Source organism: Macaca thibetana, chromosome 18, assembly GCF_024542745.1.
Source record: "Macaca thibetana thibetana isolate TM-01 chromosome 18, ASM2454274v1, whole genome shotgun sequence".
Lineage (NCBI taxonomy): Eukaryota > Metazoa > Chordata > Mammalia > Primates > Cercopithecidae > Macaca > Macaca thibetana.
Window position 1 is genome coordinate 31,876,218 of NC_065595.1, and position 25,847 is coordinate 31,902,064.

A 25,847-nucleotide genomic window follows, 5' to 3' on the forward strand; every position below is an offset into this window, starting at 1 on the left:
AAGGAGGCACTTCACACCCTGGCCCCTTTGGAGCCTGCATTGCTAAGCCGGGTCCCAGAACTTGTGTGTGGAAATGGTAGCTGAACCTGATCCTATGGGGCATCTCGGAGGCTGCCAAACCGAACCAGGTGCTGGTTGGGGACCTAGAGCCAGATGGGCCTTGAGTGGATGGAGCTGAGTGCAAACCTCAGGGAGGAAGCAGTGGGGAAGGCTGTGCAGGCCGGGTCTAGAACTGCCTGCCAGGAAGGAATGCAAACATAGTTTGCCAGAAAATGAAGTCAGGTGAAAAAAGACATCCCTGGAGGTGTTAAGAGGGAAAGCTAGTTGTGCTAAGCCCAGCCCATCGCTTTCTTTTCTTGTACCTCTTGGGGTTGGGTGGTGAGGGGCCATGAATTATGCTGCCCAGAAAGGCCCGCTGCACCTCTGTCTCCTTGGCTGCAGAGAGGGGGCACAGGGCCTGAGGAGGCTCAGCCAGATGTGGTTCAGGTGTCCTCTGGGCCTTGGAGTTAGGGGGCCATTGTGGGGTCAGGGCAGCCCGGCACCAGCACAGTCTACCCGCCTTCCCATGGCAGCCGAAAGGGCATTGTCTAGCCACCCAGGAGGCCTGAGTACGCAGATCAAGCCTCTGGTTATACTCTCAAGGGGCTCCCTCCTTGGCTCACATGAAAGCTGGGACTGCAGGTGGTGAACAGTGGTGAGTGGTGGCCTACGTGGACATTTCGATTTCTAAAGACCTGACCCTCAGGTACTCTACCTAGGCAAATGGCTGGCTTCCTCTGCTGTGGGGGAGGGGAGGAGGAGCTGCTCTGAAGCCTCAGAATGTAAGCCGTGACTGCCTTGTGGCGGGGCGGTTCCCTTCTTGCCCTGGACTTCAGCTGTCCCCGCAGGCCCCTAGCTCAGGAGAAGGTAGGCTTCTAGCGCCTTCCTTTTCAGACATCTATTTCTCCATGACAACCGAGGGCCCTCTAGCACCAGGCACTGTGCAGCCCCTGGGATACAGAGGTGCAGAAAGTAGAGGGGTTCCCACCTCCCAGAGCCCAAGATAGGAGGGCAGTAACAGCACACACCCCAGTTTGTCACTGTGGATTCACGTGGCCATTGGTTTAAGTTCAACTCCTTCTTCACTGCAAACCTCTTAAGGACAAAGCTGTGCCCATTCACTGACTGCTGTATGCTCAGTCCCCAGGCTGGTGCCTGGCACACAGTGAATACTAGGAGGGTGACTGAACATTGTGGCTACAGGATGAGAGGTGCTGGGACAGGAGAAGGGCTGGTGCTTCCTGGAAAGTGGGGCCTCAGCACCACCTGAAGAAGGAGTGTGAGTTGCTTCAGGAGGAGGTGCATGCTCAGAGTGGGATAGAGAAGTGAATTCTGGGCTGGGGGAGAGTCCGTCCATGCAGGGTGTAGTGGGAGGTTCAGCCTGGCTGGTGAGGGGTGGGGAGCAGGATGTGGACTGCCAGTTCTCTGCCCCAGAGACAAGGTGGCACCCACAGGGCTGGGTTTCTGGGGCTGGTCCCAAAGCCTGCATCACTCATGACAGACCTACCATTGAGCCACAATATGGGGTGAGCGGGTTTGTGAGGATTTAGGGACCCAGGACAGTTTCCTGCCAGTGGCAAAGCCTTGGGAGCATGAGAAAGGGAAAGGCTCACACGGGGTCCCTCGCGCCCCTTCCTGAGGCCCCAGCTCATCTCCAGCAGCGCAAAATCAACGGTGCACTGATGAAGGCTATTGTTTGCGCTTTCCCAGAGGGAACTACAGAGGCCAAGCTCCAACTGATGACAAACGAATCAGGTCTGGAATCCTTCCTTCCCAGCTTTGAATTTTGTGTTTTTTCCCTGCCGTAGTGTTTGCCAAACTGTCTCTCAGCACACTAATCCCACAAGAAGTTCTTAGCTGGGGAATGCAGGGGACTTTGTTGAGTTAAACACAGCCAAACGGGTTCCCTTCCTGCTGGGACATCTGGAGTCTGTCCTAAGCCAGTGCACTTTGTGGTTGATTGAGAGGTGAGCGCAGGGGCCGTCGGGCCCCCTTTGTGGCTGAGTGTTCCCCACGACTGATGGTCTGCTGGACACTTGTGGGTGAGGCCACCCTTACCACGGCAGGTTGGAAGAAATGCCCGATCTGAGGTGGCCCCTGCAGCCAGTTGCCCTCCCCAAGTGCCCCATGCCCTGGGTGCCTGTCTGTCACTGGGTCAGGCTGGGTTACTTGGAGCTGGCAACCATTGTCTAGAACTCTTGCCCCATCCTGGCCCCTTTTTGAAAAACAAAACCTAAAGCCAAGACCATAGGCTGATGCTGTCTCTGACTCGCCTGTGCCGGGCGCTCTGTGGCAGACAGGCTTCTCCCTGCCCGCCACTCTCCACATGCTCCCAGGACATTCCGGCCCGCGAGGAACATGCCCCATGTGCAAATCCCTCAGGTAATACGGGAATTCGTCACCAGGGGAGTGTGGGCGATCCAGGAATGGGAACCTGATCAGGGCCTGGAGCAGGAGAGAAGCAGCCCAGGCTGGCCAGGGAGGGCTCATGTTGCAGTGAGTGCAACTCACATGCAGAGGAGAGGGTGGGTGGGGATGGAGCCCTGCCGGCTACATGCGGAGGTGGCCTTAGCGGCAACTTCCTTCCAGCTTTTAGGGAAGACGGCAGACTGCGAACCACGTGGTTAAGGTGAGGGTGGCCATGTGCCCTTGTTTACACCTGTTGTCTAGGTATAATTATGAACTGAACCCCCTTTGACTCTCACAAGTGTTGCAGTTCGGATGATCTATTGTATGGTCAACCTAGTTAAGATGGCTCTGTAGCCTGCCATTCTACTTCATTACTTGGAAACTACCATTTTATCTCACCTGGACTGGCAACTCACTTTGTATCTCAACTAGTCTCTAAAATACAAAATAGGAGGAAAGGAGAAATGGCTCTGCCCCAGCCAAGGGTCTCCAAGGACAGTCCCAGGACCTGGTATAGCCACCATCCCACGACCCTGCTATCTGCCTGATGTCACCAGTTTTGGGGCCACCAGCTTGTCTGCTACTGCCCATACAGACAAGCAGGTACTTGTGAGATGAAACGTTGCTAAGCTCCGTCCAAGCTGACAGACTGTCCCTTTTCTGCTCATGTGTGACTTTGCTCAAACCCATCTCACTACCAGCGATGACCACCTACACACCTGCAAAGGTCTAAGGATCTGGCCCTGGGTGGAAGGAGGAGGAAAAGAGAAGTCCACAGCAAGTTCATGTCTGCTTGGATGTGGAGAGGTCAAAGCACAAAGCTAGGGTGAGACCAAGAGCCAGCCTCTCATTATGAAAATAGAAAGTGGGAAAGGCTGGTTAAACATAAAGCACCTATAAAATTATATTGGTCCATCGTAACCAGGGAGCCCACACATAAACACACACAAATCCAGCCGCTCATTCCTGGCCCCTTGACTGCCTTTGTGTTTTCTATAATTAATCGGGCAAGGGCAGAACTTGGGAAAAGTCCAACTGTGGCCAGAACTCGCAGCCTTCTCGCTAGGAATAACTCACCGAACACAGAGGGGCAGGGGGCGTGGGGCAGTGGCGGCCGGCGTCCGGTTACCTGCAGCATGTTGAGGAGCAGGCTCCGGAACTTGGTTCCCTCCACCATGAAGAGCGCCATCTTGTCGCAGAGCTTGGCGGCGGTGAAGGCGAAGCTGCGGTCGGACACGGCCTTCTGGTAGATGGTGCGCACGATCTCGCCCAGCATCTCCTCGGAGTTGGTGGAGTTCTGGGCCTCCTCCATGAAGGTGGTGAGCTTGGCGTCCACGTCGCTGCTGTTGTTTCGCATGCTGTTCAGGATCTCGATCAGCTTGTCCATCTTGTTCTGCTGGGGAGTGGTCGTCTCCACGGCCACTTCATCCTGGGGGTGTCGGAGACAAATGAATGTGCCTGAGTGAAGCCGAGGTCTCTGTGTGGGGGTGGCCCGGTGGAAAAAGGGTGGCCACCCCCAGAAAGCAGGACCAGGCCTACTTTCCTGGATCTGAGGGCTGGTCCCTCTGGGAACCTCCACCAAAGACCCCTCACGCGCCAAAAGCTCCTTGTTTCCTTTTTTCTTGGCCCCTATGACATCCAGGGCTGATACTGCTTTTGGCTTCTAGCTCCTACCCAGGATTCTCACATACATTGGCTTTTTTTTTGTTTATTTGTCCATCAAATGGCTTAATTTAGAAATGATTTAATGGAGCTTATGAAAGAGGAAATAAGGTAACAAATATGAAATCGGGCCAAAGAGAAAATGAGGGTAGGAAGACTTGGTCAGGAAGGCAGGTCAGATCCAAAATGCCTGCAGTGGTGGTTAAAAGTGGCCCAGGCAGTGCCCACCTTGTCCCCCACACCCTCAGCTCCGAATGTCCAAGGATGACTTGTTCTCTGGACATAGGGCTCCCTGTGGGCACAGCCCTGGCTTTTTGTCCTGTGGAGACTGTAGACATATGCCACACACGAAGGAATCCTCCCATGTGCCACTAAAACAGTTGGTGCTTCTAGGAGGGACATTACAAGTAAAAAGCCCTACAGCCTTATGAGGTTTCACTGCAACTAGGATCAGATCAGGGGCTTGAAGAAGAAAAAAATGTCATCTTGTTGTATTGACTCATTCTTGGTGGCCAAGAATGGGAACAACTTAACTGTGGGGAAGTGAGATCTGGCTGGAAGGGCAGGGTCAGGGTCATGAAATGAGATCCACGCTTTTTCTTCTGTCCCTGACAATAGAAGCTCTGGGCTAGAAGGCACAGACTTCTAAGCTCTGACAATAGAAGCTCTGGGCTAGAAGGCACAGACTTCTGAGCTCTGACAATAGAAGCTCTGGGCTAGAAGGCTCTAGATCCCACCCACTCTGTACCTCCAGCTGTGTTGCTTTGGGTAAGTGATTTCACTCTCTGGATCTCAGGTTCCTCACAGGTAACACGGTGAGGTTAGATGAGAAAATCTATAGCTTTCCTTGAGCCCTTCCATGGTGGGATCGAGTTCCAAGGGCATATAGTCTCTCGCTCGAGAACCGAATACTCAGGAGGCTGAGGCAGGAGAATGGCGTGAACCTGGGAGGCGGAGCTTGCAGTGAGCCGAGATTGCACCACTGCACTCCAGCCTGGGCGACAGAGCGAGACTCTGTCTCCAAAAAAAAAAAAAAAAAAGGGCTGAATCCTGGGTGAAGGAATAGGGTGTCCTAGTTCTTCTCCTCAAACCCAACCACCTCTTCAGGGAAGGCTACTCTGAGTCCCTGGGTAAATTTAATAGGACACAACTCCCCACCCCAAGAGACATCTCACGCTTTACCTGTCTCTTGAAAGGGAGAAGGACAGTGTTGCTTTCCTTGATGAAAATGTTGAGGATGTGGCTGGTGGCTACCTAGGATTTACCCTTTTTTAGAGTGAGCAGCTAGCAGAGTGGGGAGTGACCCAGCCTGAGCCTGAGCCCATGTCGTCTTGGTCCAGGAGTTCAGGAGGCCTCGCCTGAGTGGAGTTCTTGAAACTGATCTATAGATCTACCTTCTCTGTTCCATTCCCCCATATACCCCTCTCTCCAGACCATCTGGGCCCCAGGGCAGGAACAGTGATCTGCATATAGAATAGGAACTACCCACAAGAACACATCTGTACACGTTCTCTCACTTAACCTTCACAGTGTCTCAGCAAGGTGTGTAGTATTACGCCCATTTTACAGATGAGTAACTGGGGCTCAGGGAGGTTAGGTGACTTGCCCAAGACCACCCAGCCAGTCAAAGGCAAAGTGAAGTCTGAGCCTGCTCAGCTGCGTTCTAAAGCCCGTGCTGTTTCCATTCTGCCGCCCTGCAGTTACATTTAGCAGAACTCTAGAGGACTTGGTGGGGCGGATACTGGGAGCAGCATCTTATCTTCAAGAGTGGATCCAAGAAGAGGTCCGACCTGCCTTATCCTGCCTGAGTGTGGACCTTGGGCCTGGCCTCTGGGGCAAGAGCCTGAGGAAAGACAGCAGTAGAGGAAGATGGAGGAGAAGCCTAGAACATGGAGCTCTGCAGAAGCCCCAGGAGGAAGACTCTGTAGGCGCTGCTGCTGTGTGGGATGGCTGTGGGCAAGCTGGCCTTTCTTGGGACAGGTCTTCTCCAGGGTGACCTTACCTGTGCCCTTGCTGGGCAGTGGGGTCGGGGTGGTGGTGCTAGGGTGAGCAGAGTAGACTTAATGCTGCCAGTACAAATCCCTAGCCCTCTTCTGGAGGTTAGGGTCATCTACTGAAGCTGTGGGCCAGGCCAGGACCAGGGTGCAGAAAGAGGCTCCCAGGAGCAAACGTAAGGAGGCCTCACTTTCGGGCTTATGCTGGCGCAGGCGGGCACCTGCGAGATGCTGAGAATGGAGCTGCCTTACGGTCTGCACCGTAGAGCACTCCCTGGCCGCTGGATGATGAAGGCAGGAAACAGGAAGGCTGGAATCAGCCTGCTCCTACTCTGAACAACTCACCTCTGCCTGGATGGTACTCACCTGTAGAAAAGCTTCAGTCCTTCTTTCATAAGCTCCATGTTTCCCCGTTTGGGGAAAAACATGTGTCCCTTCAGCACAAACAATATCTAACCCTAGAAAATGCTCCCTGCACCTCCCCCATCACTCCCAGGCATGCATCTCTTCCCTCGACTCCCTTGGGCTGGGGGCTGGTGCCAAGTGCCTACCCTGGGCCTCTTGGAGGCTAGAGGGTGAAAAGCCCCAGTGTGCTGGAGGGGTTCATGATGGCCCTAGCTGCTGGCAGTGGTGGACCAGTGTGGTGGGTCCCTGCAGTCATAGAAGCCCCTGCTTCCCTGTACATGGCTCCCCAGACCCCCAAACCCACAAGGCTCTGCACTGTGCCCACCTACCAAAGTGCCTACCTCTTGCTGTCCTCCCTGGTGCAAGAGAACAACAAAAATTCAATTACCGGTACCTTTTCCTTTAGCCTTCGCCGCAGTCTGTCTTTGGAAGACTGGAGCAGGGTAATTTTGGGCCGCTCCCCAGTGCGCTCGGGAAGAATACTGTCTTTACGTTTTGTCTCAACCTCTGGCCCCCCTGGCTGCTGTGGGGGCAGCCGCTCAGAAGCCACCGGGGCCAGGGTGTCAGGGCTGCGGGGGGCCTCGAAGCCGCTGTGCCCGGTGTCCCCTGCAGTGTCCTCTAGTTTTGGGCTCTCGATGGTCATGGTCTCTTTGGCATTGCGGTGTGCGCCTGCCTCCCCCTTGTCGCCTGGTGGGTGCTTCATGTTGCCATGGTGCCAGCGCCGGTTCTGGCTGTAGCCGTGGTGAGTGGGTCTCCCTGAGGGGTGGGGCGCTGAGCCCCCCTGGTACGATTTCTGGTGGTCCCTGTTGTGTTTGGCACTGCCTGGCTGGTGGTCACCATGCTGTTGGGGCTTGTTCCCCCCTGGAGGTCTCTGCTGCCGCCTGTAAACGGAAGAGGAAAGACAGAGAGGGCGATCACTGGGCGGGCCAGTCAGAGTCCCTGTGCCCAGCCGCCAGAACAGGAAGTCATTGCCTTGTCCATATATTCATTCTTCCAACAAACACTTCCTGAACACCTTCTACGTGCCAGAGTCTGTGACAGCGCTTGGGGATACAGCAGAGAACAGGCGGACGGGTCCTTGCTACTGCAGAGGACCAAAGCCAATTCTTTCCTTAAAATCAGTACTTTATTCACTTATTAGAATATGTGTGAATGCATGCATGTGGAACAAAATTTTAAAAATCCAGTAGCAGATAACAGGGAACCCTCCTGCCTCTGACTCTGTCATCACTTATGGCCTTGGAAGCCGCCGTTCCACGTGTGTGAATCTTCCAGACATAGTCTGTGCATGTACCAGCAAAGATGCATACACAGATCTGCTTCTCACAAGCACCTTCCTACGAATGACTATTCAGCATAATGCTTTTTGAAAAGTTATATCCCTTTCAAACAACTTTTTTTTTTTTTCCTGGAACATTGTCATTGTCACCCCTAAACCCACAAACTAAACATGCTATAAGAATTTTTTATGGGCTAAATTGTGTCCCCCATCACCCCCCAAAACTTCATATGTTGAAGCCTTAACCCCCAATACTTCAGAATGTGACTGTATTTGGAGAAGAGATGTGACAAATCACCTTTAAAGAGGTGATTAAATTAAATGAGTCTGTTAGGGTGCGCCCTAATCCGAATTGACTAGTGGCCTTATAACAAGAGGAACCTTTGACACACAGAGACACCAGGGAGGCTACATGCCCAGAAGAAAGACCACATAGACACACAGCAAGAAGGAGACCATCTGCAGTTCAAGGAGAGAGGCCTCAGAAGAAATCAACCCCACTGACACCTTCATCTTGGACTTCCAGCCTCCAGAAGTGTCAGAAAATAAAATGCCTGTTGTTTACACAGCCCAGTCTGTGGTACTCTGTTATAGCAACCTAGCAAACAGATACAGAAGGAATATTTAACATGATGGGTGTAGGTCAAGACAGGCTCATCTGACAACACTCTCTAAGCACAGGGAACAGGTATGAGTTGTGCACCAGGAACAAACCCCAAACTTTTGAGTTGTGGCCAAAAGACAAGTGAAGAGGTGGTGAGGGGCATTCTCATGACCCTTCTGGCTGGCTCGAAGGCTGCTTCCTGCCACTCAAAGCACTACTATGTTCAAACTCCATCTTACCCTCAGGGTGTTTTCCATGCCACAACTTTACTGGAAGTGCAGCTGGAGCACAAGATAAGCAGGAATTCCTCAAAGGTTGTAAAATAGTGGAAAGATTTTGCAGAAAGATAACAAACTTCTAAAGAATAAGCTCTGCACCTCCTCCGTCACCCATCTTGGGTACCACAGACCTTCATTGCACAGCATGTTTTGAACAAATTGTATTTATTTACTTACAACTTATTGCTTATTACTTACATAAATTCAATTTTAATATTTACTTGATACATTTTATCTGTGAAAAATTGAGGGTATCCTGGGTTGGGTTGGGGTTAAATGCATTATTTTTCCCACTAAAATTAGTAAAAATTTTTTTTTTCATTGAAAAGCCACCATTGAAAAGCTTAGTAGCTCATTATCCCCAATGGGGATGACAGTCCCTTTGATCCCACCCTGTTGGGGTGTTGGGTACCTTGCCCCTCATTGGACCTCCAGTGGAGTGGTGGGTGGGAGTGGGGCTACAGTTCCTGCAGGGGGGTTTGGCTGGAGGAAAGTAGCTACTGTCTCGAGTTTTCTCTCTTGCTAGGCTGCCCCTTTCCTGGTCCTCTGGCTAGAAAGAGTAGGCTTTTGTTGGGGCTCCGTTTGTCTGCTTGGGCCTCAGCGTGTTTCTGGGTCTCCAGTTTCTTTAGCTCCAAGTCTGGGATATCTGAGCCAAGAGGAAAACCCCAGGAAATCAGCCGTGTGTCATTCTTCAGCTCCCAAGGTCCCTGACCTGTCTGTCTGCTTTCTACCTTTCAGAGTCTTCTTAGGTTTGTTTTTATATACGGTGTCCAAGGTTTGGGGTTGTCTGTATTTATTTCAATAATTTAAGAATCATTATTAAAATATCTGTAAAAATCTGGCACCCTGAACTGAATCCTGCTGACTAGGCATGCCCTGGGCCCTTCTCAGGAGGCCTGCATGACATTTTTCATCCCTGGTGTCCAAGTTCAATCTTGTTGGGTTCTGATATACATTCCTGGGCAAGGGCACTGTTGCCTTGACACTTGGGTGGGAGACAGCCCCTCCATTCCCAAACACACCTCCCTCCTCAATGGCATTGCTGAAATATTCAGTTTCACTCCCCATGGCAGGGTAGGAGCTATCGGCACCAGCACCTGGAGAAGAGTTGGGCCCCATCAGAAAAGTGGGGCCCTTGAGTCAGGTTCCTCCCAGTGATTCTACCACCAACTGGCCTTCCGATTACCCAGCCCAGCCCACCCCCAAATGCCTGAGTCAGCATGGAGAGCTGCAGCCCTCGTTCTGCAGAGTATAAGGCAACCCCCATTGGAGAACCCAGCAGAAACTGTGGCCCACAGACCACTCCTCAGGGCGCCTCGTGCCTGTGACTTTTTGTGAATTCTCCCTCCTTTAACTTCTCAATTACTTTCAACTAATTGCTCCTTCCACGCTCTTTGTTCTTTCAACGTGAGTTATTTTTAAGCCCAGAGAGGAACCTTGGAAATTCCCTGGCAGATAATAATTGATTCTCACAACTTTTGTCATCCTTATTTAGAATTTTTGTGGCGCCTGCAGCTATGGCCCAAGAAATGTCCCCAAAGGATGGTTGACCAAGCCCTTCCCAACATCCGTCTTGAAACTGCCTGGTTTCCCACTTGCCATATCAGGGATTTCCCTCTCTCTACCCAGTGCACGCCTCCACCCCCAGAAAAGAAAACAACTTCTGTCTACCTGGAGGGGAAGGAAGTAATTGCTACATGGCTGGTGGTCAGGGGCTCCAGAAAGAAATCAGCTGGCTCCTGCAGGGCTTTTGCAGCTCATTCCTGGAAATCTGGAGGGACCCGGAATTCCATGTCTTCCTAGTTCGAAAGAGCTTGGAGCCAGCCAGTCCTGACAATCTAGCAATGGCCAAGAATGCCCCAGGCCACTTGGCACTAGTGGGAGTGCTCAGGCTCACCCTTGCTGGGCGGCGGCTCCTTTGTACATGTGGAAAGCCATGCTCAGTTGGGAGGGAAGCCAGGGAGTCCACCTCAAGTGTTCCCTCCTAATTGGGTAGGCAAGACTAACAGGTTCAAAAGAAGGAGGTCTTGATATAGAGCTAAACGGCAGATAGAATCAACTGGGTGGGCCCCGGGAGGGCAGAGAAGAAACCAGATGCCACTGGAGAAAGAGGCATTAAGATTGTCCCTCTGGGCTGGGCGCGGTGGCTCAAGCCTGTAATCCCAGCACTTTGGGAGGCCGAGACGGTCGGATCACGAGGTCAGGAGATCGAGACCATCCTGGTTAATACGGTGAAACCCCGTCTCTACTAAAAAGTACAAAAAACTAGCCGGGCGAGGTGGCGGGCGCCTGTAGTCCCAGCTACTTGGGAGGCTGAGGCAGGAGAATGGCGTGAACCCGGGAGGCCGAGCTTGCAGTGAGCTGAGATCTGGCCACTGCACTCCAGCCTGGGCGACAGAGCAAGACTCTGTCTAAAAAAAAAAAAAAAAAAAAAAAAAAAGATTGTCCCTCTGTCCTCCCTTTTCCTTCTTCCTGCACAAGGCCTTGCTTAGTTCTCAGGGCAAGTAATTGCTGGGACTGGCCTCTGTGTGCAGGCGGGTGAGAACCTTTCTTCCCATTCGACAGATAAGACAACTGAGGCTCCATGAGGTGCACTCCCACGGCAGAGGGACTGCCCTGGGCTCCATGAGTGGGCTAAGCCTGTCAACTAATCACAGCACCTTGCAACCACCTCCCGTCTGTCTCCTAGTCTCCTTTATAGCCTCCTTGGCTGACGAACACTCTGGGACAAAGACCGCAGTGACCTCTACTAATGGAGAGAAAGGGCTGAATGGCCACTGAGACCTCGGTGGTGATAACTGCATGAGGTCCAAGTTCTTTGCCGGAGAAGGAGCCAAAAGGGCCGCTAAGGGCACTGGAACAGACTTGGGGTTGGGCCTCATTCTCCAACAATGGAGACCCAGGCTTCCCTGCTCCGGCCATTCACAAATATTTGTCAGCGGTCGTTGGCTGGGCCAGCCAAAACCAGCTCCTCTCTCTTCTGTGTTTGCTGGCGCTGGGTTTCATCGATACCTTCATTCAGGGGCCAGCTGGCTGCTCCCCACGAAACCTGTGGGTTTGGGGTTTGGCTGGGCCAGGGATGAGCCACTTTTGCTCCCAGAAACCCGGCAAGGAGGCTGCACTTGGTCTCAGACACATGGATATGTGGATCCGGGGTTGGGAAACATACTGGACACCCAGTTTTGCAGCCCTGCAAGCAAGAAGGCAAAACCTCATCTCTCTGCCTCTACTTCTGGGGAAGTCTTCTTCGGGTCAGGAAGAATGGCCCAGGAGATAAGGTTAATATTCCATTTGTGCTACTGGCAACACCTGCTGTTGGGAAAATAATGCTTTTTATTTATTTATTTTTTTGAGAATGGAAATTGTCAGTTTATGCTTTTTCCATCGTTCATTTAGTTTATTCTTTCTTCTTTGGGTTCTGAAATCAGATGTCTTGTTTCACTCTAAGACTGCTCTCTTTTATACAAAAAAACAAAAATGTCCTCAGAACACCACAGCTGCATTTTGGGAGGTGGGTGTAGGGAGAATAACTTCAAATTTTGTTTTAAAAAAATGGTTTTAACAGCAGTCCAAATGGAGACAAATGTCCCTCTGTTCGTTTTTTATTTCATAATCGTTCCCAACTAGATATTCTGAGGGCCACTGACTTATTATGGTTCTCTCCATGTCGGACACTTTACCACATAATTTGTAGGTCTGCTTAAAAATTTCTGAAAGCAAAATTCCTAGGGCAAGTGGTTTTAAAACTATGCATGGGCTCATATTTCTTGCCTTCAGGAAAAGTGATGACTGCTTATTACCAGCGTAGGCACCTCCACTCCTGCCCACCTACACATGCCCTGAGTGAGCTCTGCCTGCCCTGGCCCAGCCACCTGGGACAATGCAAGAGTTGCAGTGAGGCTCGGAGGCACAGGCACCAGCAATTTCTTTGCAGCTCAGGGTCTGCCTAGCCAAGCGATGGCATATAGGACCCAGGAACAAAAGTCGCCACACACACCCACCCCAGTTTGCAGAATGATGGGGAAGCCTAAAAAGGAAAAGTATAAGGGAGGGGAGGTTTTCTTCCCTCATGAGGGAGTCAACCAAGGGACATCATGGCATTGGCTGATGAACCCTCAGAGACAAGGATCACAGTGACCTGCACTAACAGCACCCATGGTGCGCGCAGGGCTGAATCAGATGATGGGTGTCCCCTGAAGGACACTCCTTGCCAGGTCTGTCTGGGGGATGGCAGCGTGCACAGAGCCTGGCACTGTGCCACTCAGTTTCATGGGCTGGGTGATCTCACCTCTCTGTGTCTGTTTCCAGCTGTGCCAGTCCCCACCTGAGGGGCAGTTGTGAGGATTACATGAGTTACAGCACGATGGATAAGAAAACCAAGGTCCAGAGAGGTTGCTTTGTTCTTCTAGGGTTGCCCAGCTAGTTAGTGGCAAAGCCCTCATCGGAACTCAGATCTGTTTCTGCTGTAACGCGCCATATGACTGGATTTAACAATTACTTATTGGAGATCTCAGTGCTCTATGGAGAACTGGGGGCATCGCTACAAAGCTTAGGCAACACACAGGCCCTGTAATCGCCAGGGCCCATCGTTATCATCATGGCGGCAACAGCAGCACTGGACCAGCTGCTTCCCGAACACTCCCTCCTGACAACCCTGAGAGGAGAGGGCCAGCATGCATCAGAAACACTCCTGCCACCGTGGGCGGCCAGCCAAGCTGCAGACTCTCCCACTCCAATAGATTTTGTGGCTCTCTTTGCTCAGAATTGGGTGGAAAACAATTCAAGATTGAGGTCTTTGCCAGCCTAGGCAAAAGTTCATGTAAGAAGTGTGGTATCTCACTGCATGGACTAAAAGCTTTAGAAATCAGATGTTTACCTCGCCGAATGATGCTCTGGAATAGAAGCAAGGTCTGACTGGTACCTCTGTACCCTACAGGCAAAGACTTTTCTCACCAACTGTAGAATGAATGAATGAATGAACAATAAATGATGCAGAGAACGGCTGGTTCAATGTTGTTTCATTAATTAAACACATGCTGAGACTCTGTTCTGCCCAGAGGTTAATCAGAGATGTCAGTGGGTTCACCTGAGGCCACATAGCTCCTGCAGCCCTCTGAGAGAAGTTGGGGTGGAGGCAGGGTATGTGTGTGACAAAGCTGTTCAGCTGTCCCTATGGAGTCCTTCAGCACTCCCCTAATCCCATCCAGGTCTTAAGGTCCAGACCTGAGCGGGAGCCTTCCCCAGCTCCCAGGGTCCCACCCGAGCCCTCCAGACTCCTGATACGATTACAGTCTGGAACGCCCTACATCACACCCATGTCTCTGCCACCGGAGTGTCTTGTGTGTGCCTCTGAAATGCTCCCAAACCATCCACTTCTTTCAGATGAGGCAGAGCCTTCTCTCTCTCTTCCTCATGATCTGGGGAGGAGGCAGCAATGACCAGTGCACAGGGCTGCTGCCTTCATGAAGCTGAGGGTCCATTTGGAGAGACAGATGTAAATCCATTAGTTACAGAAACAGGTCTCTAGCTTCATCCCAGGACAACAGTCACAAAGGAAAGGAAGCAGAGAGCGGCACAGTCCTACATCCTACTCTGGCCTGGAGGCAGACTGGCCACATAATGAGTGGAACCCAGTGCAAGATGAAAATGTGGGCGCCTGGTTCAAAAGCTATTGAGAAAGTCAAGACAGTCCCATCGGAGCATAAACCAAGCGCAGGCCCTGGACTCAGGCAGTTTACACACTCTAAGTGTGGCCCTGAGGCCACAGGACTCAAACTCACATCACAGGGATGCAAAAGAATGGTTCATAGCTAACATGTAGGAAGCAGTTACAGTGAGCCAGGCATGGCTTTCATTTAACCCCAAAAGAAGCACTATTGTTCACCCCATTTTACAGAGAGATCTTCAAAGCACAGAAAGGGTAAGAAACTTGCCCAATGCCACACAGCTTGCACCAAGCAGCGTCTGGGTTTGAACTTAGGTAGTTTGGCCCCCGAATGTGTGCCCTCAGCCACCACACTGAGGGTGCTGAGAGTGTAAGGCAGCTTGCACACCATTGCTGAGCCACTAAACCCAAATTCAGAGGACCACAGGCCTCAGCCAAAGTCAGCAAGGAGGGAGCCGTGGGCTGTCCTATGGCAGCGTGTGGTGCAGAAGCAAAGGCGGAGGGCTGAGCCAGGGCCTGCTGGGAATGGGGAGGCTGGGGCTGGTGAGGGGAGAGCCTGGGAGGGCTCTGGATGGGAGGGTTGGAGATCCGGCCAGCCAGCCTTGGCTCCACTGCGTCTGGGGAAAACCACAGAAGCCGCAGCAGTCCTTGGTTTCCATCTGTGCTGGGAACAGCCCTTTCCCACCACAGTCTGCTGGTTCCTGTGGCTGGGGCCTGTGGGGCAGGGCTGGGGGTTTGTTTTTGGGGTGGCCCCTCTGGCTTCACTGCTGCCTCGTGGTGAAGGGAGGAAAGCGTGCAGACTCCTGCCACCTTCCTCCATCTTGGGGCAGCACAGAAGGCCAAGGGAAAAAGGCTTTCCTGGGGATATTCTGTGGGGTTCTGAGCTTCACTCAACTGCGGACCCATTTCTGAGGCCTCCTCTCAACCCCACTGGAAATCCAGGGCTCTTGGCCCACATTGCCCAGAACCAGTTTGCTGGGCAGCTTTGGCTAACCACTCAACTCCCCGTGGCTCAGTGTTCCCACCTGCAGAATGGGGAGACCAATCCCGACTCAGGTTCTTAGGGTGGCCTCCCACCTACAGGACTCCTGCCTGGATCACAAGGCTAGTCTGAGGCTACAATGAAATGAAGCCCGGGAAAGCGTGTGGGGAACAAAAGCACGTTCTAAATACGAGGTATTATTTTTGTTCCAGGGTGAATCCAGCATTCCAAGAATCCTCAGCCTCAAAAGTTCTGAGGCAGCGTGATGTCATGGGAAGAGCACGCGGCTGCCCTGGGGAGTCGCCAGGCTCCGCGTGAACCTGGTGGAGTGTTTCCAGGGGAAGGCCCTCGCCCTTCCGCTCAGCCTGCCAAGGCCTGCAGTCTCCCAGATCTGGCCCATGGACCCTCACTGCAGCCTGCTGGTGGCTCTGGGCATCCCCTGAGCTTCACAGTAGTTCCTGGAAGTTTGAAGTATGGACTTTGGAGCCAGATCCCCAGAGTTCAAATCCTGACGCTGCACTTTCAGCTGTTCAACTTTGGGCAAGTTCCTTAACTGCTCTGTGCCTTAGCTTCTTCCCCTGTAAAATGGGAACAAATAGAAAACCATCTCATAGGGTTCTTGTGAGTTTTAAAGGACTTGATATAAGTGCTATATTAGTGTTTGTTTGTAATATTATTATGCCGTGGGTTTTCCAAGCAATAGAGCACGAATCCTCCAGCTATGCAGAGGGAGGGATCACACCATGTACCCATAGTACAGATGGGAAGACTGGGGCTGTTTCAAATGTTAGGTCAAGGAAGAGACCCCAGGATGTCTGGATTCTCTTCTGGTTTTGGGCTCTAAGGGCTGAGCTTTGGGCGTAGTTTCCCACCATGAAACTCTTCATCACCCAACATTCACTACCATCATCCCGAGGGAAATACTGTGACGGGGTCCCCACAGCTTGGGATCCACCTTCAGTGACTTCCTCTACCACCGGCCCAAAGCCCGGCCATTTGAATCCACCATAGCTGGCCTCGGTACCCTGGCCGATGGGCCTTAGCTGGCCCTCTGCTGTCTCACTCATCCCACGAGTTGATTGACCTAGAAGTCGCTCTCCCGGAAGTCACTCTTTCTTGCCTGTTTTAATCTCACCAACTCGGCGTGGTGGAACAGCCCTTAAACTAGAAAAGCTAGGACCAAGAGGAAGGCACATGGAGAGAAAGTCACCTAAAAGTTCTTTAAAATCCCAGATGCGACCAATCATGGAGTCTGTCTGAAAAATGAGGGGTGGGGAGGAGCGGCCAGTAGAGGCAAGGCTCAGAGATGCAGCCTGGACTCACTTACCGAAGGAACTTTCTCATGGGGATGGCTGCCCTGCAACAGAGGGGTCTGTCGAGGGACATGGTGAGCTTCCTGTCATGGGAGGTGTCTGATCACTGACCAACAGTTAGAAACCGCAGTGCCCTATACCTCACTAATTAGCTATTGCCTATTCTGCAACCAGCACGTCATCCAGGAAGCCCTCCTGGACCTCAGCAGCCCTCTAAAGAGTTCTCATCTGGAGAGACAGCCTGATGTGGTGACAACTCGAAAGCTAGACAGCCTTGGGTTCATATGCTAGTTTTGCCCTGGTCTAGCTGGGTGGTCTTGGACAAGTCACTTAACTTCTCTGCCCCTCTGTTATCTTATCAATCAAATGGCCCTCATAACAGCTATGCACATGGTAGCTGTGAGGACGGGCTGCGCCGATCTCCGGGAGGTGCCTTCCCAGGGAATGGGCCTGACTCCATTGTCCCACACTGTCCCACACCTCTGGGTTTCTGACTTTCCTTCCACTCTCAGGGCTGGAGTGAAGGTGGAGTAAAGATGTAGTGACACTCAGTTTAGCACCATCATTATCCCTCCCTCTTTCCCTCCCTCCCTTCGTCCCAAGTCACCATGGTACTCAGATTTAACAAACACTGAGTGGCCCCCATCTGCTGGGGACACACATGTTCCCCCTTGATCCTTACAGCAACCCTGGGGGAGCCTTTCCCCCTTGGGAGAGGTTGAGCAGCAAGCCCATCCAGGACCAGGGCCTGAACCCCCATCTTGCGCCTGTGCTCTTCACTCCAAGAGACTGACCCATCTGTGCTCTTCTAGAAAAACTTCCTCACTGCTATTTAAAATAATCTGGTAGGAATAACTGAGAAAATGCAAAGGACTGGGCATTGTAATTCGTCAAAGTCCATCTTGGGACTGGTGGAAAGGGCTGCTTTCTCCATTACTTTGGCCATTGATGGGGTGACCTATAACAAAAACCTCCTTTTTTGTTAAATTATTATTATTATTATTTCTTAGAGTCAGGGGTTTGGGTTTTGCTCTGTTGTCCAGGCTGGAGTGCAGTGGCATGACCATAGTTCATGCAACCTTGACCTCCAGGGCTCAAGTGATTCTCCCACCTCAGTCTCCCAAGTAGCTAGGACTACAGGCTCGTGCCACCATGACTGGCTAATTTTTTTTTTTTTTTTAAATGTTTATAGAGACAGGAGTTTTGCTATGCTGCTAATGCTGGTCTTCAACTCCTGGGCCGAAGCCCTCCATTTACCTTGGCTTCTCAGAGCACTGGGATTATAAGCGTGAGCCACAGCCCCTGGTCGCAAAATCCTCTTGAACAAGCCAATTTCTCTTCTCCTAGACTTTCTGAATGAAGTGTTTCACTTCAAGGCCTGGGCATGAAACCGAATAGTGACCCCAGGACTCCGAGGTGTCAGGAGCTTCCCTAGGACAATGAACACACCTCAGCGGCCTGAGCTGTGTGTGGGCCGCCACCCTGTTGGCTCCAGTGCAGGCCCTTCCCCTGCCCAGCGCACCTCTCTACTTCTGGCTAGAGGCCCTCCATGCAAGCCTGCCTACTGGGGTTTCCCAAGATTCTTAGCCAGGAACCCACTGGGAGCTTGCGGGGGCAGGAGATGGGGCACTGGAGGCTCAGCACTGGTTGGCAAGCTGGCCGATGGTAGCCTCCTCACCCATCGTAGTTTATTCTTGATTCATTGAAAACCACATTTGATCCAACAAATGAAGAATATTGTTTCTCAGGCTGGCCTCTCCCCTGAGATCTGGTTAGAGCCACATACCAGCTTTTGAGTCTTCCTTTGCAATCCTAAAATTTGATCAAACTCTGGTGTATTTGTTATGCGTAGGGGCTCAGGTTGCCACAAAGCAACATAACATATGGTTCCTGCCCTTGGGGATCTTAAAATCTAGCGGCAAAATTGCTATGTCTATTCAAAGAACCATCCACCACAGCATGGGACAAGACAAGGGGTCTGGTGAGTTCTCCGGGTGAGGTTAGGGAGGGCTTCCTGGAGGAGGTGAGGTAATGGAAGGACCCACAGAACCAAGAGAAATACCTTGAAAAAGAAGAGTAGAGACACTGGCAGTGGTTGGAGGTTGGATGGAGACAGAGAAGCGGTGGGGATGGGAGGATCCCCTTAAGATTGCCGGGGAACTCAGCTCCATCCTGGATCAGGCGCCAGGGTGCTGGACTCAGCATTTTTGACCCAGGCCTTCAAAGTCTCTGTTTCTGGATGAAGAGACCATGCCACACTGAGGCCTCTCTCCTCTGTCCATCCTGCTGTGTGGCCTGTCATCTTGCCACGCTCTGACCTGAAACCTTTGGTGACAATGCTCCCTCTCACCTAATTTCTGACTCCCCCTGACCAGCCTGGCCCTCCTGTCTACCAGGCAAGAGCTAGAGAGGCGGTGCCACCATCATAGTGCCTCATCTGCTTGTCCCTGTGCCTGATCTTCCACACCCATCAAGACCCTCCCCACACGTTCTCACTTCAATCAGTATGCACCAAGTACTCCATCAGGCCAGCAATCTGTGACCCTGGTGTCCCACACATAAGCGTTCCAGAGGAGCGCAGCACAGGAGTGACACTTTTCAAGAGGGACAGCGTGGAGCCTGGGGCACCTCTGAGAGCAGACAGGTGTCGTGGGTGTGCCTGGGGGCTGGAAAACAGCTAACAGCCTGAGCTAAAAGTTCTGACCACAGGGTGATGATAAACCGTGTCCACATTCCCTCTGCCTTGGGCTGGCCCTGGGAGGGGATGCCGGCCCTTGTTGGGGAAAGGCCCCCACGTGAAGCAAAGATGACCCCGCAGATGGGACACAGAGGAGCCAGCTGGGCTTCGTGGGCTGTGGAGCTTCCAGGCTCTTGGCGGAGAATGCCGCCAGCCACCTCACTCCATTAGGCCTCACAGCCCAGCCACCCTTCTGGGACTGTCTCCTTCACTCACGACTTCATTACTGACAGGTTCGCTTGTCCCTGAAAGGCTGTTTTTCCATCCTGGGAAGGAGAGGAAATATGAAATGGAGTTAGCTGGAGTAGGGCCTCTCTGGGCCACATTTTTGAGCCAGGGCTGGTGGAACTGATGGGGCCGTGGTGAGACATTATCACAGAGAGGACTCCTCAAGGTTTCATGCACAGCAGAACCCCCAGCCCAGCCATCTTGGAACATGGCTTCCCAGCGGACAGTTTCTTTGTCTAGAACCTTCCAAAATACAAGGGACCTGGTAGCAGGGTGCTGATAACCTTCACATTAAACACCACTCAGCTAAGAGTCAGCCTGTGTATTCCGGGACAAAGACCTGCTCTACTAGTTCCCAAATGCTGGGGTCCTGAGGCTTAGAGCAGTGAGTTAAAAGTCAATGAAAGGCTTTCCCTTATGATAAAAGGCAACTAATACATTTAGAAGGAATGATGGAATTAGAAAATCATTTGGCAACCACCATAAGCATAATTGTTTCAAGCAAGAATCATCAATAGAAGTCAGTGGGTGAAAGTTTGAAGAAAAACAGAACATTGGCATAGCCTCAAAATATCTCCCCAAAGATATTTCTTAATTACAAAGGGAAAACTTGTAACTTTACAGTGGAGAAACTTGGCAGGCACCACCTTAGCCAGGTAATCACAGTTAACATCACCAGGCAGGGGATTAAAGAACAGCACATACCTCCTGACAAGGTGCACTGGGAAGGTCACATCACTACAGTGCGTATAACCCAAGTCCAATCATGAAGAAATGCCAGAGAAACTGACATTGAGGGACCTTCTACAAAAATAACTGGTCACTCTTTAAAAAAAAGGCCAATGTCATGAAATACAAAGACTTAAGAACTGCCCCAGGTTGGCCGGGCGCGGTGGCTCACGCCTGTAATCCCAGCACTTTGGGAGGCCGAGGCGGGCAGATCACAAGGTCAGGAGATCGAGACCATCATGGCTAACACCGTGAAACCCTGTCTCTACTAAAAATACAAAAAATTAGCCGGGCGTGGTGATGTGCACCTGTAGTCCCAGCTGCTGGGGAGGCGGAGGCAGGAGAATGGTGTGAACCCGGGAGATGGAAGCTTGCAGTGAGCCGAGATTGCGCCACTGCACTCCAGCCTGGGCGACAGACTGAGACTCCATCTCAAAAGAAAAAAAAAAAAAGAACTGCCCCAGGTTAAAAGATACTAACAAGTCATCACAATTGAATGCAGCCCACAGTCTAGGATCAATCGTTAGAGAAATATGAGTAAGGTCTATAGACTCAATTACAGTATCGTATCTATGTCAGTTTCCTGATTTTGAGAATTGTATTGTGGTTATGAAAAAAAGTCTTTGTTTTAAAGAAACACACTGTGAAATATTTAGCAGTAAAACGGTATCATTTTGGCAACTTACTCTCAGACGGGTCAGAAAAAAATGTATACGAGAGAGAGAAGGATAAAATGTTAACATCACAGGAAACTGGGTGATGGATATATGAGAATTCTTTGTACTATTCCTGCAACTTTTCTGAGAGTCTGAAATTTTGTCAGAATCAAAAGTTTTTAAAAATAAGCAGGATTTAGTTAAAAGGGAGGAGGGGAGAGGCCATTCTAGAAGAAATGCCAAGCTCAACAAAGGCTTGGTGGCAATTTTTCTTAAGTCAATTTCTTACACACTGGGCAAACCAAATGAAATACAATAAAATTGACACAAGGGGGTCCTGCTGCACCTAGCAGGAGGTGAAACTGCAGAGACCCCTTACCGTAGGATGGCACTACCAGGGTTGAACACAGAGCTCATTGTGCATCTGTGTACTTGGAACCAATAGAATCCTTAATGGAACTTGAGTGTCTGGGCACAGTCTGAAGGGCGGCCAAACCCTCCCACATCTTGGGGAACTTGGGAGGGCCTGTGTACCAGCACTCACCAAAAGCAAGTCAGTTTGACCTTTTGGAAAGCACTTGTGGTCAAATTTCTCAAAGTAAGCCCCTCCTCTCGGGGGTAGGCCTGTAAGGCACTTATCAGGAGACCTAGCCCCTCAACGGGAGGGAAAAAGGATGAGTTCTCATTATTCTTATTTTTACCTTCGTGGAAACTGGGGCAGTTTAGAGGGCTGCCGCAGCTGAATCTTGCTTAACTCTTTGGGACTTGAGAATTCCTCTCACCATAATATTTTCTCTTGGAAACACTCTTAAGTGTTAAAAAAAAATTTTTGTTATTTTTGGTAGTACTAAAGAAGTTACTTTATGTCAAATACAGTTTTTAGATTGATATGTTATTGGAGGTGAATTACAAGATATGTGTTTAACCCAATCTTTAATAACATTCATGAATACAGGCAAAATTTAGCCTTCTGCCAATTATCAAGTGATGCATTCTTCTTCATTTATTGCAAACGAGTTATGAAAGCAAAAGCATGATTTTCTACAAAGAAATTTCAAAATGACATATTACCATCACATTGTGGATTTGGCATCAGTACACACTAAACTGTAGGCTAAAGTTTGACTATATAAGGCATAAAAAGAAACAAAAAGTAAAAACTGATTTCATGGCCTGCTGTTTGGAATTCTTGAATTTTCTGTTTTTCTAAAAAAACAAAAATCAACCGGTTTGATTTTGTAATATTCTTGCTTTGTTTCTAAATTCTGAGACCTGAGAGTTTTTAGGAAGTGTTTCTGTCCAAATTGCATGACGTGAGTGAGGAGGGCTTTGGCTCCCTGTGGACACAGAGTCAGATAGATGGGTGTTGGGCTCTGTCTGCCTCCAGCCTGGGGTTGTGAAGCTCTGCAAGCTGCAGGAGCTGCCACACGAGAACTCTGACCAGATGAATGAGGCTTGCAGATCCGGCCAGAGCACCCTGAGGCATATGTGCAGAATTATTACCACTTACGTGTTCCTCATGAACCAGCCTTTTAATATCAGTGTTCTTTAATGCTTCCTGCCTTTAACCAACTGTCCATTATGGGTAAAAAATTAAATATTTGACTAAGAATAAAAATAATTTAAAATGTGTAATGGTCAAAACCACCAGAGTGGCTCTCTGGGCTGCTGAGTGATAAACTGGTGGAGGGGCCGAGTCCTGGGTGTGCTGCTCCCATCTCCACGAAGCCCTGATGCTCACCCCACGCCCACAGGCAAGAATTCACACTGCGCTGTTTAAAGACAAAAAAACACCCCAATACCCCTGGCAGAAGCAGGGAGAGCCAGACTCTGGACCCAGCCAGACTCTGGACCCAGTCACTTTCTAGTATGGGCCCCTGGGCAAGGCGCTTACTGTCCATGCCTCAGTTTTTCCATTTGTGAAATGGGAGAATAATGATGATAAAGGCGATTGCATTGGTTTCCAAGGGTTAAATGAGCTGCGCCTTGGCTCTGTGTTGCTCTGACACAGAGCAAGGCTCGAGAAGTTGATTCTGCTGCTGCTGTCATCGCTCACTCGGGAAACGGCAGCAGTGACAAGTCAGGACTCCAGACATGGCGCTCTCGCTGTCTGCGCGTGAACCCAGGAGGCCCGAACGCAGAAGGTGCCTCCTCTGGCATCTCTAGGGTTCCTGCGTCAAGTTCAGCCCCTTACAGGCAACCTTGGGTCTACAGCCCCTTTGGGGAGCATCCACAAGGGTCTGGATTCCTCTGCTTGCCCTCTGGGGAGCCTCAAGGCTTGAGAAGAATCCCGGGGCACCCTGGACACTGTGCTGCAACCTGCCCTGCTCCTTTCTTTCTCCCTATGAGCACCCATGCCATTCCCCTGCAGGAACTCCCTCCCCACTCATCTTTGCCTCAACACATCTCTTGCTTCTTGGGGAGCTCATGTGCTGTCTCCTTCAGGAAACGGTCCTGGTTACCCTGGCCCAGAGAAAGGCCCTGTCTGTCCCGGGACCTTTTCCTAGTGTTGAGAATAAATGTCTGCATGTTTATGGCCTATGTCCACAGCTCATCCCTGGAGGCAGGCAGGGACCACATCCTGTTCTTCTGCCCCTGCCTGGCTTTCTACAGTTGGTATTGGGCTCCACTGGAAATAAGTGTTTAGATTTTTGCTGTGGGTCAGGAGCCCTGGTAAGTGGTTTCTGAGCTGGAGGACAAGGAGGCAGGTGTCAGGCCCTTGGTCCCAGCAGCACTCACTGGCTCTCTGTTCCCCGGGAGGCGCCCTGTGCTCCCTTCTTGTGCTGAGTGTGGCCCAAGGTAAGATGAAGATGAGGAGAGGACAGCAGAGTGGGAGGCTCTCAGCCCCATGAGTCCGCTTCTTTTGGGTGAGAAACTGAGCCAGGCCTCTTAAAGATGGCCTTGGTTGGCCAGGCATGGTGGTTCATGCCTGTAATCCCAGCAGGTTGGGAGGCCAAGGCAGGAGGATCACCTGAGGTCAGGAGTTTGAGACCAGCCTGGTCAACAGGACAAAATCCTACCCGTACTAAGAATACAAAAAAATCAGCCAGGCATGGTGGTGTATGCCTGTAATCCCAGCTCTTTGGGAGGCTGAGGCAGGAGAATCACTTGAACCTGGGGGGTGGAGGTTGCAGTGAGCCGAGATTGCATCACTGCACTCCAGCCTGGACAACAAAGCAAGACTCCGTCTCAAAAAAAAAAAAAAAAAGATGGCCCTGGCGATGTGGCTGATGGAGTGGGCTGGGCCAGTGCTGGCAGAGCTGGCAGGACACAGGGTGGGGTAGGGTAGCACCTGGGTATTTTAGGCTCACGGAGTGCCCACTGCCTGGCAACATGCACCAAGGAGAGGGAGGGGCAGAGTAAAGAGCAGACTCTGGCTGGAGAGGCAGGCTACCGGCTCTACTCCAACCTGTGGCTGTTAACTGTGTGACACTGGCCTAGAGGAAACACCTCTCTGGGACCCAGTTGTCTTTTCTAACAATAACAACTGCCAGGATAATGAATGACGTGTATGGTGCTTTCTCTGTCCAAGACGCTATTCTAAGAACACAAATATGCTTACTCAATCATCACCACAGTTCTATGGGGTAGACAGTGACATTATTGTCCTCATTTTATAGCTGATGAAACACGCATAAAGAAGTGAAGTAACTTGCCCCAGGTCACACAGCTGAGGAGAGCCCACACTCTTAACCACGATGCTATATTTCTGGACTTGGTGGGGTCGGGGCATGGGGGGGCTAGATAAATATTACAAATAAAACACTGTAATATTTCTAGAACCCATCAGGAATTTTTTAACGGTCTGGTTTCAGCTACTCCAGGCTTCCAGTGAGTTGACCACGGGTAGGGAGAGGTCCTGGGAGCTGGAGTCCACTCCTTCCAAAGCCAGAGCATCTCTGCTCCCTGGTGACACAAAGGAACAAGGTGTGCAGTAGGGGAAGAGGTGACAGTCAAGGCAGGCCAAGGGCAAGGACTGAGTAGCCCAGGATGTCCTGAGTGATGGATAGAAATACTTCTTGCTCCTGGTCCTTAGGCATAAAAGTGCCAGAGTAAACTGAGGAACACCAGTCTGACCCCTGACCATTCTGCTAAGAGCAGATCTGGGACTTGCAGCTTGGGTGGGGTTTCTGGAGAAAGGACAGTCCAGCAGGGAAAGCCCAGGCATGGTCAGGGAGAGCGGAGGCCCAGCCGATGGAGACAGCAGGTGCACGGCCAGTGAGGGTGGGGTTGCAGGAAGAGATTCTGGAAAGTTAGGTTGGGCCAGGTTTTAGAGGACTCTGGAGGTCCATGGTAGGGGGAAGGGTAGGACCTTTGGTTCCGGCTACAGGGGGCCGTCTCTAAGTTTGGAAGCTGGATGGTCAGAACTGGGCTTCAGGGGCAGGGCTGCAGCTGGGTCACAGGCTGCCAAGAGAGGTCCCAAGGGGCTGAGCAGAGAAAGAAAGAAGGGGAATTATCCAAGCCCAGACTCTACAGCAGCCTGCCTGCATCCAGGTCCTGGCTTTGTCTCTGACTTGTTGTATAACCCCAGGCAAGTTGCAGAACTGTTCTCTGCCTCAGTTCCCTCACCTGTAAGATGCAAACATAATAACATCTACCCTAAAGGGTGGTTGTACTGACAATGTGCATTGATATTTGTAGAGTATCAAACACAGGACACATGCTCTAAGAGTTTATTAAATACAATAGCCTGGTAGACCCCACAGCACATCAGCAGAAGGTCACCTGGGCCACTGCAGATGGCCAGGCAGACATCTGGGGAAGGGGAGGAAGAGGGGAGGGAGAGGAGCCAACGGGTAAATATTCCAACTACCAGCACAACTCCCTCCTATGATTCCTGAACAGAGGAATTACCTAAAGGCATTTG

The 25,847-nt window shown here is 51.1% G+C and overlaps 1 protein-coding gene across 8 annotated transcripts in view; it reads right to left on the minus strand.

The window, feature by feature from the left end:
• Positions 1–25,847, minus strand: part of CTIF (cap binding complex dependent translation initiation factor) — a 336,841-nt gene that overhangs the window by 98,461 nt on the left and 212,533 nt on the right. For 6 of the 8 annotated variants that reach the window (XM_050768155.1, XM_050768151.1, XM_050768156.1 and 3 more), the window contains 2 exons: positions 6,898–7,390; positions 3,578–3,877 (listed from right to left, as the gene is read on the minus strand). In XM_050768155.1, the coding sequence (XP_050624112.1) occupies positions 3,578–3,877; positions 6,898–7,390 (793 nt within the window). The remainder of the gene's footprint in view (positions 1–3,577; positions 3,878–6,897; positions 7,391–25,847) is intronic. The other 2 variants (XM_050768157.1, XM_050768154.1) reach the window with 1 other exon arrangement.